A 21,713-nucleotide genomic window follows, 5' to 3' on the forward strand; every position below is an offset into this window, starting at 1 on the left:
GCGGAGTCGCCGGCCCAGACCTGCCCGGACCGGGACGCTCTAAGTGCGCCTGGATTTGGGACTCCGCGTCTGCAGGCGGGACGGAGCTCGTCAAGTCCCGCTCCCGGGCTGCCCCGGGCACGAGGAGGACCCGCCCCCCAGGGGTCGTGGCCGCTGTGTGCCACCGGCCTGCCCCGCCCAGGCCCGAGCGCAGCAACCGCGGAGGGTGACACGGCTGCGTCCAGGTGGAGCCCGCTGAGCCACTTTGGTGGCGTTGGCACATTTCTGAGCCTGCATTTCCATCGGCAAAACAGCACCCGTGACACCCCTGGGCACGGCCTTCACACCGGGCAGCTTCTGTGACCGTCAGTTTCCTCTCTTGCCCTCGGCCGGTCCCCCCCCAAGCCCACCTTGCCCTCAGAGCTGCCCCTGGACACCCAGAGGGGCGTGTCCCCCTCCCAACAACAGGAGCCAATTCGGTGACTCCTCATACCCTGTAGGGTTAAGAGGGCAAACTCTGGAGCCCGCGTCCTCTGTGACCTTGAGCAGTATGCTTAACTTCTCTGTGCCTGTTTCCCCATCTATAAAATGGGGTGGTGAAGGATTAAATGACTGTGTCAGATATTCAGGACGGTACCTGACACACAGTGGGCACCAGGTACGTTAGCTGTCATGCTTCGGCATCAAGTGGAAAGTGGATCCTCCAATGCATACAGGAGTCACAAGTGACAAGCGTCAGCATGCCATGCTGATGGCAGTGTGAGTTTCTTTAGCAAGTTCAAAGAGAAGATTCATCAGGAAAATGGTTAAATTAAGTGGTCCTTTTACAGAATCTCCAGGAAGCAACACCCCCCAAAGTCAGGGCTCCAGCCATCGGGGCAGTCCTCAGGCCACCCGCTCTGAAACAGGGCCCTGCGCTCAGAAGGGCCACACTTGGTTTCATGCTCTGCTGCCTTCATCTCTAAATTCTTAATAACGTCATCTCTGAGCTCTTGCTTTGCAAATGCGGTCACCGGGTACCAGCGTGCAGGTGCAGGTCAGCAGAGACCTAGGCCCTTCCTCGCCAGCTGGCTGGCACAGGAGCACAACATTCCAGTGGACCCCGATTCCTGGGAGCTTGGGGAGACTCAAGGCACCGTCAAGGCCCACGTGTCACACCTATGACCAGGCAAGCAGGAGCTGACAGCCCCAATCAAGCCAGAACTTGCTGCAGCCCAGAGAGCAACAGCACTCTAAACACACAAATGGCGGGTGAAGGCACCACAGCCTAACTCGTCACTTGCCTGTACCAGCCGAGCACTCGCACCGCAAGGGGCACAGAAGCCAAGGCAAAGCGGGCGCCCCACAGCGCCCCCTCTCCCACGGCAGCCCCGGCCGAAGGCTGTGTGGACAGTGTGCACAGATCAAGAAGTGAAATGGTTTCCTTCCGTGCAGCGTGTCCACCGTCCTGGCAGAAGCTAAAGACACGGATGTGCCATCTCAGTGTTCCACATACACGTTAAATGCTCCTGTATTTACATTTTAAATGGTCAGTGCAATGTAAAGAAAAACAAACATGCTAATGATTTGAATTTTTAATTTTTCTTTATTTAGAACAACACTAGGTAGCAAATCAAAAACACCCCTGTGAAAAAGCTTATTAAGGGCACTTTATTCCTGCTTTCTGAACAAAAGGCCCCACAACGTAGGGAGCGGGCCCTGCACGCAGGCCCCCCGGCCATGCAGGAGGCTCCTTCCCAGGCAGAGGACAGGGCCGCACGGCTCCTGAGCAGCGAGGGGGAGGCCAGGACTCCTGGGCACCCAGGTGCTAGCTGCCAGCAGGAAGGGTGGGACCTCATTTCTTCCGTTTAAGTCTGCAAAACCAGGGATGCTCTCTGCCCCGGTCTACGCAGTTAGGGACTGCAGGGACAGAATACTGGCACCGAGGAGGACCTGGAAAACCCAGGGAGGCAACCACCAGCCACCCCTCCACACTCAGCCTTTCTGCCCAGGACTGTTCTGGGCCAGCCCCTCCTTTGTTGCTATGGTCAGCGAGGGCTGGCAAGGTGTGGTGCAGTGTGGGACACACCCTGCCGACCCGGAGCACAAGGCCCTCATGACACGAGGAAGATCCCAGGCACGTGAAGGACAAGTGCCCTGGATTACTCCAAAACCAGAGGTCTCCACTGTTGGTCCAGAAACAACTTGGTCTCCTCCCTACCTGCGTCGACCAAGGTCAGATGTCCTGAAACTTTCCTCCAGACTTAAAGAAAAAAAGAAAATGATACCCCAAAGCATGGCACTTTGGCCTGCTGAGTTCTTTGACCTGCAGGACACAGGCAGGGCCTCAGCAGCACAGTCCCCTCCCTGCTCCCTTCCTCCCAGGCAGCCACAGAAGCCAGCGTCCCTCTCCCCCAGCGCGGGTCACAGAAACCAGAAGCCTCTGCCCTAAAGCCCGCTGTAAAACCTAGAAATGTGACTCTAACCTTCCCCACCTTTCTGTGTAGAAGCCGCTGTAAAGAAACCCTCTGACCTGCCTCATGTGATGGTCACGAGACTCCCATTCCAGGACTCTTGCCCCACGCTTGGGAGGAAGGAACCCAAGCAGAAGGCCTTGCTGGGTCTCCCCTCAGGCTGTGACTATTAGATCCTCCACTTTTTGTCCAGTGACATTTCCACGTGGCTGTCCATTCTTCATCACATCTGAACATGAACATGTAGTTTTGCCTGGGTCTTTGGGTCACGTAAAACCTTAATCAAGTAAGTGTGTTACGCTTTCCCCTTGTTAATCTGTCTTGTTCTGGGACTGATGTCGTGACCTGTGTGATGGGTGAGGGAAAGGACCCCTCTCCTGCTCCTGCAGATAAACACTGGGGCTCTCTGAGGGCACCAAGCTCCTTCTGGCTTCGTTCATTGTACATTGCATCATGGTTCTTCCTTTTAGACACAAAGCACAGGCCAATCACATAAAAACGCTATTTTAATTCCTATAAAAGTTACCAACATCCCTTCTTCCCCTCTCCAGGTTACAAGCCTTGGCCCGATGGGAGGGTGTGCGTCTCCGGGGAGAACAGAAACCCTTAGCGCACCTCCGGCCCTGTGGCAGTCACCCTCCAGTGGCCCGGAAGGAGGACAGGCTCTTCCTCTAGGGGTTCTTGTGGGAAATCTGTAACTTCCTCAAATAAAACTTGATATTTTAAGAAAAGATTTAATACAAATTAACACCGTACCTACCACTGATAACCGTAGAGACTGAGGTGGGCGAGAACAGGAGGGCCTTTTCATAGTCAGAATTTGCAGCGTCCTGGCACTTAACTTTAAAAAGCTACACCGCACCTGACACACACGTAAAAATGCCAAGTCCTATCAACAGCCCCGACTTTGAAACCCTGCAGCTCTGCTTGCCGAGCCCCTGCACGATGCTTCAAGCGCAATACCCGAGGGGGAACCCAGCCAGGCCCGTCCGGCTCAGGTTCCTCGTGGCCGGAGCGGCATTCCTTACTCCCAGGTGTAGGGCAAGAACCCTTCTGGAGTGGGAGTCTTACGACCTGCTATCAGATAAGGCAGGTCAGAGAATTTCCCTACAGCCTGTGCGGGGGCTGAACTCAAGGGTCCTGGTTCAAATCCCAGTTCCTAGCCCTGGAACCTTGCAAAGTGACCTGAGTGCACCAAGACCCCTTCCTTGAGGGACGCTGTCGTCTCAGGTGGGACGCTGTCGTCACAGCCCTCGACTGTCATTCCTAAAGCTGACTGAACCCCATGTCTTCCGAATCTCAACATCTGCAAGTATCAAAGCTGTATGAAAAAGACCCCGCGATTTTGAAACCAGAATGGGGATACCCATTATAAAAACCTCTCTTGAAAGGTGCCCATTCTGGCAAACGAGGCATCAGAGTTACTTCTGCTTGTGTGTGACACAAAGGGGATCCCTTTCCTGACTCACAGTCAGGGTCACGGCCACACTCCTAGAACGAGGCAGATTAACAAGAGGAAAGTGTAACAGGCCTAATTAAAGTTTTATGTGACACGGGAGCCTTCAGAAAAGAAGATCTGAGAGAAAACTGCCCATTTTAATGCTCAGATTCAATGAAGAATGGATGACCGGGTAAAAATGTGATTGGACAAAAGGGAAGGATCTAATTCCTAGGACTCAGTATCTGAAATGTGTATAAAAAAATGAATTTAACTGCAAAGAACCAAATCACTTTTATATAAAAAGGTTTGAATTTTCGTAAGTATTGTCAAATTTAAGAAAATTGAATTTAAAAATTAAATCAGAAATCATGTTTCATATTATAATCTTTAGCTTTTAACTTCTAATTAATTCAGCTTCTGAGATGGAAAATCCAAAGAGGCAGGTCATGATTACCAGAACCAAGTTCTTAGAAGGTACTGCAGTTCTGTTTCAGAGATTAAACTTATTTTCATGACTAGAATATAGTTTCTAAGTTATTACAGTGAGTTTTCCAATTATAAAAATATGCTTACTATTTTTACAAAGTAGTCTCAATGTAAAACTCCTCAGTACATTTAAATATGCATTTTTAAACTTATTAAAAATACCAAATGATTTTTTTCCTTCCTTCTTGAGGAAGTTCACGATAGTCCGGGTGGCCCACGGCCTGGAGTTTACGACAGGGCTGTGAACAGGGGCAGAGGCTGCTACCTTGTCACTCAGGGCAGTTCCGCAAGGCTCAGCCGTTCAACAGAAGGATGCACAAACACCTAAGTCAACGTGGGCAACGCCAACTCACCAGATCCTGCTACTCTCACATAACAGCAAGTTTCAACACATTCCTCTACACAAGGCCGTCTGCAAATCAACCAATCAACCCTCAGACTTTACAAAGTAAACAAGTCATGAAGAAGCTGCTCAACTGCAGCAAGTAAGATTAACCACCCTCCTAGGTGCCCATAAAAGAGACAAACTTTGGCCAGAGCAAGAGCAAAAATCTGGGCAATTCACCAGTTTCTCATCACGGCTATAAAGGCAACTTCATCCCACACGCCTTCCATGGGGAGGGCTCCCGGGAGGGACTGGTTCAGGTGTGGGAGTCACATTCCCTGGATGGAAATCCCGACTCTCACCCCACTGCTAGGCCCTGGACCACTCTGCTTTAGCCTCTTGGTAAGAGGAATTTCTCGAGCAACCTGGCCTCCTTCATGGAGGCAAGTAAGCAAGAACAGGCGGAGCTGCCTACAGGCAGCCCAGCTCCAGAGTCCCCGCTCCCAACAGCACGGCAGTGCTTCCCAGACAGAAGTGTGTCCAGACACGAAATCCCTCCACGCAACACCTGCTGGGAGGTCCCCTCCCACCACAAGCACCCAACAAAGCATCACACATGGGACAACATCCAAATGACATGCTATCACCTTTCCTTATGAACTTAACAGATTTCTCAAATGCAAGGATTTAAGGATCAGAGAGAGGATTTCAATTTTGACAGAACATTTCTACAAGGGCAGGCTCAATTATAAATCCATGCATGAACTCTCTTTTGTCAGAAAATTCAATAGGGGAAGTTCAGTTGGGCCCAAGAATCTTACTTTACTTCCCAAAATATACCTAATAAAATCAGTTTAGGAATGAGCATCAGTCAATTTTCAAGAACAAGATCTCTCAACCTTCCCAATGTTTAGCCAGAAACACCTGTAAAATAGAAATATGCTTCACTATCACCCTAACTTACCTGCAGTCATCAGAGTCAACAGCTGTCAGAATTTAAGAGATAAAAAGGATAAACTCATGCAGGACACTGTGGCAACTCCCAGGAAACTCTCAACACTCACCCTGACTCAAACTGGGATGCTCAACAAAGGATGATGTCACGATGTCTTGTGTCATGCAAGAATCAACCAAAGGGAAGGAAGGCGTTCCTAAAATGCATGAACCATATTACATTATCAGAGTAACAGCCTCTGTCTAGAACAGTGTGTCCCAAATTAGAGTTAGGCATTTATGTTAAAACTTATGCATTTTATTTGAATGTGCACTAAGGAAAAACCTAACTTATCACATCTGTTGATAGCAAATATTCTTGTTTAGGATAAACGGAAGTTAAAAGTTGACTTAAAAATATAAAAAGACAGCCCGGGTGTGGTGGCTTATGCCTGTAATCCTAGCACTCTCAGAGGCCGAGGCGGGTGGATTGTTTGAGCTCAGGAGTTCAAGACCAGCCTTAGCAAGAGACCCCGTCTCTACTAAAAATAGAAAGAAATTATCTGGCCAACTAAAAATACATGTACAAAAAATTAGCCGGCATGGTGGCGCATGCCTGTAGTCCCAGCTACTCGAGAGGCTGAGGCAGGAGGATCGCTTGACCCCAGGAGTTTGAGGTTGCTGTGAGCTAGGCTGATGCCACAGCACTCTAGCCTGGGCAATAGAGTGAGACTCTGTCTCAAAAAAAAATAAAAATATAAAAAATAAATAAATAAAAGGACAGGTGGCACTTATAGAGAAAAAGTGGTATGCAAATCATTTAAGTTTAACATAAGTACACAAGAGAATTATGGGCACTTCTGCCATGATTCACACACATCCCTGAAGTAAATGGCTTCATGAAATTTCAGTTAAAATTCTAAATATTTCCATCTGCATTTTAAAAGTTTTACTTACACAAAGATTTTCATTTTAGATAGAAAAAGAAACGTTCTCACGGATGAATGCCCCAAAGAGCCTTATCAAACACAGAGGCAAGAAACCCACCATTGTGGGCACCCTAACTCCTGGCAAGAAGCAAGGCCATGGCCACCTCTGTGACTTGTGCAGACTGCCCTCTGCACACGCCCAGCGTGGATCAGCTCTGTGCTCTGTACACTATCAAAACAGAGGCGGGAAACGGCCTGAGCTGAAGAGACGGCAACCTCAGTGTTCAGAGCTCATCTCACCTAGGAATATGCACTTCCTCCTCCGTGGGTCTCATCCTTCCTTACTGTCCTGAGACTGTCCTTACCAGACAGTATCACGGAGCCTTAACTGCTCAGATCAACGGGCTGGGATAACTTAATGAAGACTACATGCCACAAGAACCAAAAAAAAACCTTAAGAATGATGAGGTGAATTTAGCCGTCCTATTTAAGGCCCGCACCACAGAAGACTCGTGGTGCAATTATTTTTCAAATATGTTAGAATGGGAATCAAAAATAATGCCGTTGAAACTTTCATGGGCCTCAGAATATTCTCAAAGTATTTGAAGGGCTAACTCAATAGGTTTATCATGATGATTAAAGTCACCTGTGATGCTGAGGCTCTTTGTCCCGACTACTCACCTGGAGTAAGGACGAAGTGCTTGCTGTGATGTACTCAATGAGAAATCACTTTCCTCGCAAGTGTTTCTTGATAATTCACTACTGGTGCTTTCTGAAATGAGTCTCTGTACCTGCAGTATCCTACACTGCCTCTGCAATTTCCGCAGTCCCAAACTCCAATGCGAGGCCATCAGAAAAAAAGATTTTCAGTTGTATTTTCCAAAGCTGTAAAGACATCTTTCACCAGTGAGGGGAGCCATTGCACTGGCATAAGAGTTGTTCTAAACACTGTTACAGTCTCCATTTGCCGCAGACTGCCTTTCTTAACTGCCACAAGATGCTCACATGCTAAGAAAATGAGATTTGAAGTAGATTAATTACAGTAACAGTATATTTAACTTAACATCACTGTAAAGATATACTTTTTTCACACAATTATTAATAATTTGAAGATGTTTATTGCATTCTATTTTTGGTGGGAAAAAACATTACATTTATTTAGCACAACCTTGTGAAATATACAAAGTGTAACTTGGTCAGAAGCATTTTTCTATTCCTAGTCCATTTCTGAGGACTAAATCATGAACTTCTCCCACTATATTTACTTCTTGCAATAGCTGGGCACCAAGTTTAATTTTCTCCTCTCAGTATAGGCAGCAATTCACCATTTTCTTTCAATTCCTAAAAATAAAAAACAATGATAATGTGTATATGCATATATTTAAAAAATGAAAACATCTAATCACAGCTTGCATCTATATCTGAGAACCAAAAGAAATACCTAGTGGATTAAAACTCTCATCTTACAATACTTTCAAATTAAGTATTACTCAAAAAAAACTGAATATACTATCAGATTACAAAATTAAAAAGGTATTCTATTATAAAACCAACAGATTGTTTAACATTAGCAAACAGCAACTGAAGCAAAACAATGAAGCCCTGTTTAAATTTTAGCAATAAAAAATTAGCACAATGAATCAAGTGATATCCAAGGTTGAAGAACCAAACAAAGTGATGTTAAAAGCCTATTCGGATACGATGCTCACTCCACTCCTGCTCCTCCACTCACAGAGAAGAAACAGGCTTCGCTATTCCAGCCCAACCTGGGAATCTGTCTGTCTCACGAAAAGCTACAGTACCAGTAAGATGTAAAGGCCAGAAACCATTAAAAAGATGTAACAATTCAGAAACAGAGATGCTACCATTAGGTTAACTTAAACTGTAGGACAGGCTCTCCGCTCACGGTGCCTATTTTTCAGATTTAAAATCTAGAGTACAGCCATTAAATTTGAAATGTGAGAATAAATGATAAATAAGATTTTCTAGTTTAAAACAAACATTTAATTTGATGTAACATTTCAGGTTATCATTATGCAGCATCAACATTAATCAATAAAACCACTAAAAGCCACATGACGAGGTCCTCTCTGGATTCAACTCAAACAGGAGTGAGTCTGTCACACAAAAATCCAGATGACTTTTAGTAATGTCCAGGGATCTTCGACTTATCTAACCAGCAGACATCTCTCTGCACCAAGCAACCCAGCAGGACTCTTCTGAGCACATAATCCAGAAGGCAGCAGGCCAGGCCGCTGGGCAGAAAGGGCCAGGCGGCAGGCAGGCAGAATCTGGACTCAATGGCCGACTGGCTACAGGATGGGACAACTCACCTGCACGCATGGCTCTGTCCTCATCTACTGACTGAGAGTAAGAACTCCTCCCTCCGAGGCTGCGGAGGAACCTACGTAAAGCACCAAAGCCGTGCGCCCGGCTCCCTGTTAAGTGCTTCAAATAAGGCACTTCTCATCATCATCACTGCTGTTAAAATGAGCCAGCAGCTGAAACAGCAACCTTACCTAAATATCCCAAATCTCTCTCAATAACTGTTTTAAGTCCCCGCACTCTGCAATAGCCATAGCGAACTGTTTACTCTTTCGAGGCAGGATGAACTCACTGAGTATGTATTAGTAGCTCTTTTTCTCAGGACGTTAGATTGACTGAGTCATTGGGTAACTTAGTAATTCATTAGTTTATTCAGTTATTCAGCAAAAACAAGTACTCATTGCTCCAACAGAGGCCAGCCAGAGTCAGCCCTTCTGGAACAAGCCTTAACTGAACTAAAGGGGAAGAACTGCAACACACAAGAAACAGACCAAAACGGCAACATGAGAGCTATCCCTGTATCTTCTCGAGGAAAACTGTGAACAATATCACAAATTTCAAATGTATATGTTCTTAGCAGGTGAAAATAAAAAAATCACATAACACCCTGTTATATACCTAAAAAGAAGTTACTTACACAGCTTAGCTTTAGAATTAAATGAGATTTATTGATTGTATCTTCCCAAGAGTTACCAATGGCTAAGGTACAGGCTATAAAACATTCAGACAAGAAGAGGCTCAAGAGTATTTGGAGTTTGAGTACTGTTGTGTTTTACAAAATTAAGGGAGGGTGTGTGTGTGTGTGTGTGTGTGTGTGAGAGAGAGAGAGAGAGAGAGAGAGAGAGAGAGAGAGAGAAAGAGAGAGAGAGAGAGAAATAACAAATGCAGATCTAGTTTTGTTGCCTCAGGGCTACTAAAAAGCTACACTGTTAGACATTTTTTTTCCTCCAAGAATGAGACATTTTCCTAGGAAATATGCCTCACCGGCTTGTTTAAGAAGTCTGATATGAAAGCCCAAACTCTGCAGGAAATAAAACCTGCACCAATACAAACCACAGGATAAAAACAGCCTCGGCAGTCAAAGGAGCTCAAGCTGTTTTTATAAAACACACTGGTCCAAAGTACTAATGTCACTTCAGTGTTAGGTTAGAGTTCCTTCACTTTACAAAAGTATGTTATTAAAAACTTTTACTTTACAATATAAACAGAAATAGTGCTACTTAATACATGTTTTCCAATTAAAGTCAGAGATCTGACCTCAGAGAAAATTCTCCAATAGCGAGGCAAGAGGGAGGCCTGAGGCCAGTCTCCCAGCCCCGGGGCCCAGAGCAGCTGCCAGCAGCCCATCTTTTGTGGCAGTTTTGTTCATGCTCCCTAGTGGAGCCCGCATTCCTGCTCAGCCCCTCTACCAGACCCACCCAAATACCACCCTGCTTAACACCACAATGCCCAGGGTAGGCCTGGGGTATGGTGAGGGCTGTGGGGTACTGAAGCTGCAGCTTCTATTATTGTTTGGGGCCAACCTGGACAGCCATGAAGCCCACACAGGTAGGGCCGCCCTCAGTTCTAGACTTTAAACATGAAAAAACTTGTGCCCATTTAAAACTCAATGAGAGTTTCCCTAAAGCAAACCAAAGAAGTACATCAACGTCTTCTGTCCATCCAACAACCATTTCCTACGCTCCTAAAATACACAGAGAACCAGGAAGGATTCAAAGGCATGTAAGAGATAGTATCTTCTCTAAATCTGCTTACAGTCTAAGAGTTAACAGATTTCTTAGCATCTGAGAACCAAAGAGGGACCCGTATTTTCTTTCAGGAGACCCAGGGCAGTGACCCTCAGCCTGTGTCCAGCCGGGCAGCCCCAGGCCACAGGCCTCCTGCTCCTCCTGTCACTCTGTGCACTCGAGGTACATGAGTAAGGTGAGAGAAGTTAATTACAGTAACACAGAACTTGAGGACCAAGAGCAAATACTTCTGGTTGCAAGAATCTGTAAATGATTCACAATTTGGGCCTTGAACGATATTTACAAAAACAAATTTAAACATAGAATTCACAAGGAAATCCAAAGCTAAGGAAACTGTGAAGAAATACTGAAAGCCAGGAAAAAATGGAAGAAAGTTGTGCAGGATTTAATTCAGCCTGAGTAGAACTGTAACAGCTTGGCCACAGCCTAAGCGTCTCTGAATGCCAGTCAGCGTGGACCGTGACTGGCAGTGGGCTGGGAGCCCCAAGAGGACGTGAAGAGGACCCTCCTCCCAGGGACGATCACGCCATGGATGGGAGAGGGAGTGGCTCGTTCAGGGAGGAGGGAGCAAGTGCAGTGCCATACAGCAGAACAGTGAGAATCGCAGGACCTCAGGCACACGGAATTGCTGACACTGGTCTAGAGGTGACTGAATATGAGGCCGGAAAGAAAGGAGCCAGGGACAACCCCAACGTTTCCACTCAATGTGCAACTACAGTTTGTAAACATGCCGATGTTTCCATTCTTGAGGTTAGCAGATGAACTGACCTTACCTTGACAATGTCCAATCCTCCAACAAGCTCCCCTTTCACATACAGCTGCGGGTACGTTGGCCAATTTGAGTAAGCTTTTAATCCCTGCCGAACCTAGAGAGACAACAGGAGCCCTGAAACCCAGGCCCTTATGAGTAAAGCTAAGACAAAGCACAAGACATACAACATTGAACTTACTTCTTCATCCTCCAATATATCAAATGTTTCATATTCAACACTGCAAAAAGGAGAAAACATTTTAACAGGAAATACAGTTTTAAACAAAAACAGTAAACTCTACATATTGATATTTGGTATTTCTAAAATAGTTAAGAAAACTAAATTAATTCATTGCTAACAAAATTTATTATAGACCAACGAAAATGATTTTACTTCTTAATTTGTCTGGTACTATACAGAATAAGTCACCCCAAAATAAAACTTTACCTGGACTTTTCTTTGGACAGTATTGGGTTAGACCTGGGGTTGGCAAACTTTTTCTTAAAGGGTGAGACAGTCTCTGCTACAACTGCTCAGCTCTGCTGTGTAGCATAGAAGCAGCCACAGTCAATGCAGAATCAACGAAGGGACATGGCTGGGTTCCAGTACTACTTTATTTACAGAGTTAGGCGGCCCAGCTGCAACTTGCCAACCTTGGGCCAGACCCACATCCCCGCCCAAACGAGCCTGTCGTTAACTGAACACTCTCACCCACTTCTGGTGCCTACCCCACCCGCAGCTGCTGCTTCCGAACCCACTGGAAGCTGCTCAGCGAGCAGAATGGAGAGTAACTGACACCCCATGGACTGAGAGGTTGGAGGGTCCCCAGCTGGGATGCTGACCACACTGCCTGTTCCCTTCACCTGGGGGAGACATGCTTTCCACACTTAAACTTATTTCAAAGCACATGTTGTTAATATACATAAGATCCTAAGAAAGTTTTATGGCTTTATGCCGTACAAGGAACGGTACTTGTATAAAGAATGAAAAGTCACTGCATGGAAATCCAACCATATCCACTAGGAAGGCAGGTGGTCAGGCTCTTAGCACACGTTTGACTAAATCCTCACAGGGTGACTGTGGGTGACAGGTGGAGTTCCCAAATTAGGCTGAAGAAAATACCACATACAAACAACAACCAGACTTTCCACGAAGCGGAAACCATCACTGAGAAGTCTTGTTTACTTGGTAAAATAAGTTCCCAAGAAAACCGTCTACAGCACAGGGAACACTCAAAAAACTTAAAACAGGATAAATCAGGAGGAAGTACACAGGAATGTTTGAAAGAAGAGGAAAAAAAGAAAAGACCCAATATAAGTCTTCATTCAAGTTGAACTGAAGGACACAGATCTCCTAACACTATGATAAAAATAACCAGTTCTAGAACTATTCGTAAAACATGTAGGAAGTACTGGGCCCAAGTGTACGTAGGTATGTGGAGTCCTAACAGCCAAGACACCTCCTAAAAGTTACTTGTAAAAGAGATACCTACCCTTCACACCCCAACATACACTTGGTTCTGTTTCTCATTGTATGTGTAGTTTGGCTACTAAATAAAAAAATAAGAATGGAGGAGAAAAAACAAAAAGCCACTTTCTCCACATACTTAAGACTCCCCGGAAGAAGTCTGCTCAAGTTAAAAGGAGCTCAGAGGCCAGATGCAGTGGCTCACGCCTATAATCCTGGCATTTTGGGAGGCCAAGGCAGGAGGATCCCTTGAAGTCAGGAGTTTGAGACCAGCCTAGGCAAGAGAACAAGACCTCGTCTCTACAAAAAAAATAGAAAAATAAGCTGGCCGTGCAGGCGCACACCGGTAGTCCCAGTTACTAGAGAGGCTGAGGCAGGAGCATCTCTTGAGACCAGGAGGTTTGATGTTGCAGTGAGCTATGATAATGCCATTGCACTCTAGCCCAGGCAACACAGCAAGACCCTATCTCCACAAAAACAAAAAAAGGAGCTCAAAGTCCCGGCAACCTTGGTTGTCGCAGAGTCGATCACATACAATGAGTCTGGAGCTGAGTGGTCATTATCTCCCAAAGAAGCCCCTGCTCTGGGACAACTGGCACTTTCAATCCAACTGAATTAGACACAGGGGACAGAACGGCAAACTGCAGAGACGTTCCACTGAAGACACGAGCCAGGTGAGGCCCAGTGTGTCAGCGCAGAAGAGACCCATGGCCAAGGGGTAAAAAAATCAACTGTTTCTTTTTACATCCCTGAAGCTGTATTCAACCTGTGCTGCTCAAGTGACTACTTTCAATCAGCCCAAGAATTCTGAAATATTTTGAAGATGATTTCCCTGTAACTTCACAGAGTTGGCTAATCCATTTAAAATTATGGTTAGAATATATAATTTTAAAAAGAAGCAATCATGAAATAATACAAAAACAAGCAAAGACATTTGACAAATCCTATAGAACACGTACTAAATAGGTCCAAAGAAGTACTTTTGTTTTTAACTACAAAAATCAAGCGTGATGTCCTTATCGGGCAGCGTCACCCCTGAGCACCAGCTTCTCCCAAAGCAGGAGCACTGTGATTTAACCCGCCCCACCTCTCAGATCCAGCTAATGGGCCTTAGTATATGCCCATCAGTTTCGTGTATTGTTTAGAAACCAAAATTAAAAAAAAAAAAAAAAATTTAAGAACCACCTGTAATATATTCTCCCTGAAATATCTTTATGCATGGTGAGAAAGTTAGTGACTTTCCTCTGGGAAAGTAGACAAATTTCTGTTTTGGTCTAAGTTAAGGCATTCACAAAACACTATAGTAAAATGAACAGATACAGACATTACAGCTGAAAAGCACCAGTGGCAGAACTGAAAAGTTGTAATTTTTTTAAATACATCATTTGAAAACAAGATTTACATACCCAGTAGTATTTAATATTTCCAGAATTTGTTTGCTGAATCCACATTTTGCTTCCTAAATTTAAAAAAAAAATTTACAAAGATTATATTTTTCCCATGACCCAAGTGGCACAGGTGCAGCTGACGCTTTGCGAGCCAGCACAGCCCTCGTCCAGTGCAGCCACCGCCAAGCTCTGAGGGCTTCCTCGCATCCCCTTTTCCTTCAAGTACCGGCCCAGCAGGACATCAGTCCAGGTGTGTAACCCACAGACTACCTTCCGTTTGTAACCACACAGATCTGCGTCCCCAAGCCCTGGCCCACAGAGCTCTGCCACACCCCTGCATGCCCCTGAGCCACACAGCAGGAGGCGAGCTCAGCCACTCCCCACCTCCCCAGCCCCCCATCCCCAGCAGCACCACCTGAGCCCCCACCGCCACCCCTCTCCCATCCATAGAAAAACTCTTTCATGAAACCGGTCCCTGGTGCCAAAAAGGTTGGGGATCCCTGAGCTAGATGACACATGTTCTGGCAGCTCATCATCTTTGTGGTCAAAAAGTTCCCCTAAGTCAAACCTGGGTTGTCTACTGAGACCCCAGTTCATTCTTTATTTCATTCACACAGAATGATCTTCACTCACATAACCTCTTGCAGCGATCGTGATAATAATTTTCCTGTTCCCAAATGGACTTTTACTCCCATTTTTAAAAAGTTCATCTTTACATTATAGAGTACCAAACTTTTTCCAGGCTATAGAAATCTTAAGCTTTCTTTTCATGCCACAGAACCCTAAATCCTAGCAATCTTGTAGAAAAGATTTGGTACAACATAAATATTTTAATAGCTCTAATAACACTGTTCCCGAAATGTATGAATACTTTCTCCGCCTTGAGAAGAATACATTTTTAAGAATTAAAATCTGCCTTAAGCAATCAAGAAAAAAAATTATTTTATCATTACTGGGAATTATTATCTTCCTCTATTGTTTTAATAAATATATTGAAGTCAAAGAATCTTAGTCCTAACCTAGTGATCCCAACATGCTGAAATTTATATTAACATTTTCCTTGTTATTACTTTCATTATACTAATTATATTAATTAATTAGTTTCATTTATACTAGTTATATTAACTTTCAATCTAGTTATGGCAACCTGACTGATTCTCAAACGGCCCTGTGAGGCGCTACGATGTCCATTTACAAATGGCGAAATGAAGCGCTCTGTATTGAAGCTACTTGCCCCATGTGTCCTGGCTGGTAAGCGGGCTGTTTCTTTACGCCCAGCAGCCTCACCCTTCAGAGTTTTAGTTTGCTTATCTCTAAACAGGCCAAGCTCTGTCCAGACTTGCCTACTTCAACACTGGTTGAGAATTAAGTAAAGTTAACAGGTTCAATTCCTATGAAGACTGCAAAACATGATATAAATGTACATGGCTGGCTTTTAGAAATCACTGCCCTAATTCCAACCTGAAAGACAATTAGTTTTGCTCAAACTATCAGTGGACACAATCTATCAAACCTGATACTCAAAATGATGTACAATCAACACATACTTTCACCAAAAACGCTACAAGAACCATCCCATTACAAGTAAGAATTGCCAACTGTTTTACTCATTCATCAAACAGATACAGAGCACACATGCCGTAGCCAGGGTTTCTTTTGCATGTCAATAAAGGATCTAAAGGATAATCTAGGGTGCAAACCTGAGCACTGCCAGGTTCCCTGCATTCAGGAAGTGCAATGACCCAACTGCACACAACAGCAGTCCACAAACGCAAACAAAGGGTAATGAAACAGCAACTAACAGAACCAGTAAAGTGTTAACAGTGTTGACCATGTTAGTTCTCTCCTTAGTTCATTTGTTCCCTGACAAAGTTTGGCAGCAGAAAGAAATGCACCCCACTGAGAAGTTGATGATAAAGTCAAGCAAAATGTAGATTACTTTGTTTGATCTCCATAAGCACCAATTAAGGCCTGGATAACTTCCTGATACCACTACAGCTTCATTAGCTAAAGCTAGAAAAAAAAGATTTAACTGTCCCCTTGTTGCAGATGTTAACATCAAAAGAAATTACAAATAAAACCATTTTTGAGTTCTTTACCTGTTTGTTTCCTTTCATAAAGAGCATCACAGAAGCTTTATTTGTCAGCACTTTGAGCCTAAAGAGAGAAAATTGATATAAAATGGCTCAGCTCAATTATTAAACACCACTTTTGCTCCGCTTCATGAGTAACATGCATATTTGAGGGATAGCAGGATGATAGTTCACAGCTTTGAGTGGTACTAAACAAGCAAAAGCATTGACATTTTCCTTTATTTCATTCTGTCCCTAAGCCACTGTAAAACACAATATGGCTTTTAAGGCAACGAATGTTCCTTCAAGTTGCAATTTAAGCCCATCAACTCACAGTACTAAAAAAAAAAAATAATAACCAATTCAGTAAGGAATCGTTCAATAGGGGCCTCTACATTGAACCCACCCAAACTTTCCAGAACTAGGTCTTGCGTGCGCCATCTTCCGTCATGATGCCACACACCACTCTGCACTTGTAAGGCTCACAAGGTCAGACCTGGAGGGTGAAGGCGTCAAACCTCAGAACATCAACTAACAGAACTCGAATGCTCTCATCTTAACTTTATATTTAATATTTTATGCAGTCTTTCAAACATCATAATCTAACATGAATTTTAATTTTCTGAACATAGTCAAAAGTTTACTCACAAATCTCAGGAAAAGCCCGTGCTGGGACAGGCCCCTAAAGTACCTAAGCCCCAGAGGGTCACACCACCATGTTCTCATTCCACTGGTGTTACAGATGATTCACGGCTCCAAATCTCCTCATAGGTAAAAGTTACCACAAATGAAACGCACAAAGCACGCACAAAGCCATGTCATTTACACTGCCAACAGAGTAGGATTAGCTCGTTCTCAGAAAAACAGTGAGAGAGACAGGAACGGCATGCTGACCCCACAGATCACTTAGCCAGAGACCCAGCCACCTGCATCACTCTGCACTGGCAGAAGAGATGTCACAAGTCCACAAACTCCACCTCCTGCATTTTGTTCACTGGGAACTCTTTAAATTATTACTCAAAATATGCTGAATTTTTACTTTCTGTGTAATTCTAGCCTTGGTGCACAGATTTAGAAGCAGCACATTAGGAAAACAGAGAAGGTCTGTTGGAGACAATGCCATAAACAGCAGCAAGTTTGTAATCAGCAGAGAGGAGGAAAGTCAACCTGAACAGCAAACACAAGCATACAAAAAGCACAGCTGTCCCTGGAGGCTACACAGCCTCCATGAGCCAATGGCATCGCCAGGCTACAGCCAAGAACCACAGGTGAGGACACCTGGAATGAAGAAAGGGATGGGACGATCACTTTCTTACGAAAAAGGCAGGAAAGTGGGCAAACCATGTGAGACAATGTGGCACTCAAAGGTCAGCCTGACATACATGGAATACTATTTATGGAGAGTACTTTATTAAGGGCAGATAATGAATGAGGTGTTTATTATTAAACACTTTTAGAAATTTTCAGAATGTTAGATGGCAAACTTGAGCCCCAACTACGAATAGCTGATGTGCAGACATATTTCAAAGTAAATTCCTTTGTAAACTTCTGCGTTAATTCAAATTTATTACAATAAAAATCCCTGTAAGTCTCCCTACACACCAAACTCCAGCATTCCTATAAGAGAACTTCTCCAAAAGCTGACTGAGATCTTCCATAACACAAATACAGATTTTGCAGCTCCAAAATCTGCTTGAATTCAAGTTATCACGGTTTAGAAAGGCAACGAGAAGCACCCAGTCTGTTTAAAGGTGTACTGCACACATTAGCTCTTCGCACCCGACACTTGTCACACGCAGCACCCTACAGCGGGACAGCATCCGCAGCAGCCATTCAGGCCGCACAGAAGAAAACACAACTGTGCCAAGTTTAAGCCATGGGCTTAAATAAGACGACTGGATCCTGGCTGTGAAATGCACAGAGGTAGGCAAAACTTGGTCATTTCACAGAAACAATGACACTTGTACAAAAGCAAAGAATATCCCCCACATATTCACTGAATTGGCACTAAAATTCCTCCAACGTAAATTAGATCTTCCCAAGTCTGCGTGACCAGCTTGACTGTAAACAACAAAATGATGGCCTCTAGAACCCAAATCCTTGATTTCTATTTAGAAAGAAAATGCATAATTGAGAATTTAAAAGTGTTTTCAATAATAAATGGTAGACTATTTAAAACTTTTTAAAACACTTACCTTTCCTCTAATTTGGGAGCTTTGGGGCAAACTGTATCTAGTTCTTCAGATGCTTCTAGCTCCTGAAATGAACACATCTATCAGTTTAAGAAAAAAATTCAGTATAACATAAACCTCCTTGATCATACCATAATATAGACTATTGATCAATCGCCTCATCAGAAACACTGTATTTACTGCAGGTTCTTAGTAATGTAGAGATTTATAAGAAAGCTGTATTTTAGATTTATTACAAAACTTAAAAAAGCTGTCTGGGTGATGGGCATGCTGATAGCTGTGACTCTGCAGGTATAAAGGTGATTTATGTAACCAAAGCATTTGTACCCCCATAATATTCTGAAATTAAAAAAAAAAAGGATGTTCTAAATGAAATTTCTTTACAAGGTACAGACTTCTCAATTCTAACCTTAATTATATCAAGTCCTCCTATGAGCTCTCCAGAAACATAGAGCTGAGGATAGGTTGGCCAATTGGAATAGGTTTTGAGCCCCTGTCGAACCTCTTCATCTGAGAAGATATCAAAACTGCTAAATTGAATATTATGTTTGTGAAGAATCTCCACCATCTGCCTGCTGAAACCTGCATACAGAGAAAGAAAATAAAGAACACATTCACATGATAAATTAATTGAAGTACACATCTATTAATACAGACATCTGTGTCTTATTTTGCCAATGATTTAATTAGCACGGCTGAATAGTACACAAAGACAAAATAAATTCCAAGAATTCCTTATTTGACCTCGAACCCTACCACGTTAACAATACCATTAACAAAGCTGTGAGCATTAAAAAAAATGTGGTGTGTGTGTATTTATCAAAGTTCCTCTTCAATATTAGGAACTTTTTTGTTGTTGAAGGAGAAACAAAAAGCAAAGCCCTGCAGCCCAGACACCTGCTCCATCCACCTACCAAGGGATACAAGAGGAGGCCTTGGGTGGTCAGCTCCCAGCACCTTCCTCCCAGTCAGGACACTGACCTGGACCCCCCGGACAGTCCTCAGCTCTCCCGTTGTGAATCTACGAGAATCAGCTCCGGGGAGGGGGAAAAACCTGTAATCGTTGATTTTTAACTGCTACTTGACTATACTGAAAACCCAATTCTGTTTAGTTTCTATTGCCATTTTGCTACTTTCTGAGTATCCACGCCAGAAGTTCTCAATCTTTACCATCTCTAAGTAGGATAAATTAAAAATCAAGAAGGAATGTGTTCTCTTTTAGTCTAAAATCGGTATAGCACATTGAATTTTAAAGCTATCTTCTCTGTTGTCATATATGAACTGTCAATAGACTGACGGTATTCTTTCTCATCTCGTGTCATAACTTGACAGTTTCTTTTCTAAAACTATTTACGTTCCCTGAAGTATGTAATGTGATTTTTTTTTTACTACACTGTAGTGACAATTTTATGTTCCATGATTTTATTATACTTTTGTGACACATTTTTATTCTCTACTTTTTTGACATCATCTTATTATGACATTAGCACTGAAGAATAAGTGTGAATATCAGTCTTTTATAAACCTATTAGTCTAGACTAAAATAAAGATATTTTTCTTTCCATAAGCTAACTCTTCTCAATTTTTTACCAGTACTTTGTACGACCCTAGTCTTTCATACCTCATTCTTCTTTTCAAACATAGTTGTAATTCACTGGAAAATACCTATTCTTCAGATTCAAAATTCCTATAAGACTTAACAGCGTCAGCGATGATTTTTAAATAAAATCAAATCATAAAATTCAGTATAAGATTAATTGTAAGAATAGCTTTACCTGATATCACCTAAAACATGTTTACTATTAAAACATGGACCTACAACTGAGCTCCAAACATTTTCCAGATCTACAGCTTATTGAGATGAAGCACTAGCATTTATTTGTATAGCATATAAGTTGCTTTTCCTATAACTGAAGTGTTAAGTTCATGTACAGCCTGAAGTAAAACACTGATTCTGAAATTTTTCATTCATCTGGGAGTTCATTAGTAAACAGCTAACAGCTGATGGCTGATGGTTATTCTGCTGCCAATATATTAACTCATTTCTACTGTAACTGACTGAGAAAAAGCTTTATTTTAGCTTTAGGCAATTACATGCAGACTAGGAAGATTGATTGGTAGTACTTCATTTTTAAGGGTTAAAGTGGCAGACTAGAAATGTTATGCTTAAGCATAAAATAGTAAGAAGGTTTTATTCTAATAACAAAATACTTACACACTTTTAAAGAAAAATGCATGCATGCAATACAAAGATTTAGAAGTAGAAAAATCATGTTCAACTGCCATACAATCACCATTTCTATCCATAGTCATTTCTACTCATGACATGAATAATAAGCCTAACTGCCACATCTAATGACTATCTAACAATAAAACCATAAAGAATACTTCTGAACCTGCTGTTTTTGTTTCTGATGTAAAAAGTAAAACCCAGTTAGATGACTCTCACTGCAAGAGACATTTCTGTACTGTGGTTCAAATACCTTTTGCTTTGCTAAAAGCTTTGTGAACTGAAATAGTTACAAGAACTCCCAAATAACTTAATCAACCTGTTTAAGGATTTAACATTCTGTTTAAAAAGATGTATACAGCAGTGCTTCTGGAAACTCTTCTAAAACTTAAGCACATTCCTGTCTTCATGAGGAACACAGAATACACACAATCCAATTCTTTGACAACTGAGACCCTATCAACACGTCAGGTTCATAATGCACGGTACAACTTTGCAGGTAGAGCCCAAAACGGAGGATAAGAAGACGGAGCTGTGGCCTGTGCCGGGCGCTGGGCCAAGTCCAGGGAGGCTCCAGGGCAACCCTAAAAATGGTTTTCAAGGTTTCCTGGATATAAAATTTAAATATTATTCATTCATGCTTTTTCTGATTAACACAAAGCAAGGTAGAGGCCAGCTAATCAAAAATCAAGCACAGCTTTACTCCACAATAGTTCAATGGGAGTAAGGCAGTGTTACTGGAGGTAGGGCTTTCAAAATTCTGTGCAAAATAAGGAAAGAGTAGCTACTTAAATTCACGAGATTAGATGACCACTGTTTTTATAACGGGAGCTTTGCCTACACTTCTCTAAAGTGCCAATGGAGAAGCAAAAACAATTCTTCACTAAGCGGGCTCAGAAAAGAACAGCCGAGGATGAAAGTCATCTATGTAAGAAAGATGTTTAAACTGTAACAAAGCAATTTAAAGAGGAACACGGTCTGTGTAGCGATGCA

The 21,713-nt window shown here is 43.1% G+C and overlaps 1 protein-coding gene across 3 annotated transcripts in view; it reads right to left on the reverse strand.

Moving 5' to 3' along the window:
• Nucleotides 1-7,640: 7,640 nt before the first annotated feature.
• Nucleotides 7,641-21,713, reverse strand: part of GLRX3 (glutaredoxin 3) — a 32,448-nt gene continuing 18,375 nt past the window's right edge. For all 3 annotated transcript variants that reach the window (XM_045568374.1, XM_045568375.1, XM_045568376.1), the window contains 7 exons: nt 18,900-19,072; nt 18,494-18,555; nt 16,326-16,383; nt 14,245-14,297; nt 11,570-11,609; nt 11,393-11,485; nt 7,641-7,887 (listed from right to left, as the gene is read on the reverse strand). In XM_045568374.1, coding sequence (XP_045424330.1) covers nt 7,837-7,887; nt 11,393-11,485; nt 11,570-11,609; nt 14,245-14,297; nt 16,326-16,383; nt 18,494-18,555; nt 18,900-19,072 — 530 coding nt within the window. In that variant the 3' untranslated portion in view covers nt 7,641-7,836. The remainder of the gene's footprint in view (nt 7,888-11,392; nt 11,486-11,569; nt 11,610-14,244; nt 14,298-16,325; nt 16,384-18,493; nt 18,556-18,899; nt 19,073-21,713) is intronic.

The sequence above is a fragment of the Lemur catta genome, chromosome 14 (genome assembly GCF_020740605.2).
Source record: "Lemur catta isolate mLemCat1 chromosome 14, mLemCat1.pri, whole genome shotgun sequence".
Lineage (NCBI taxonomy): Eukaryota > Metazoa > Chordata > Mammalia > Primates > Lemuridae > Lemur > Lemur catta.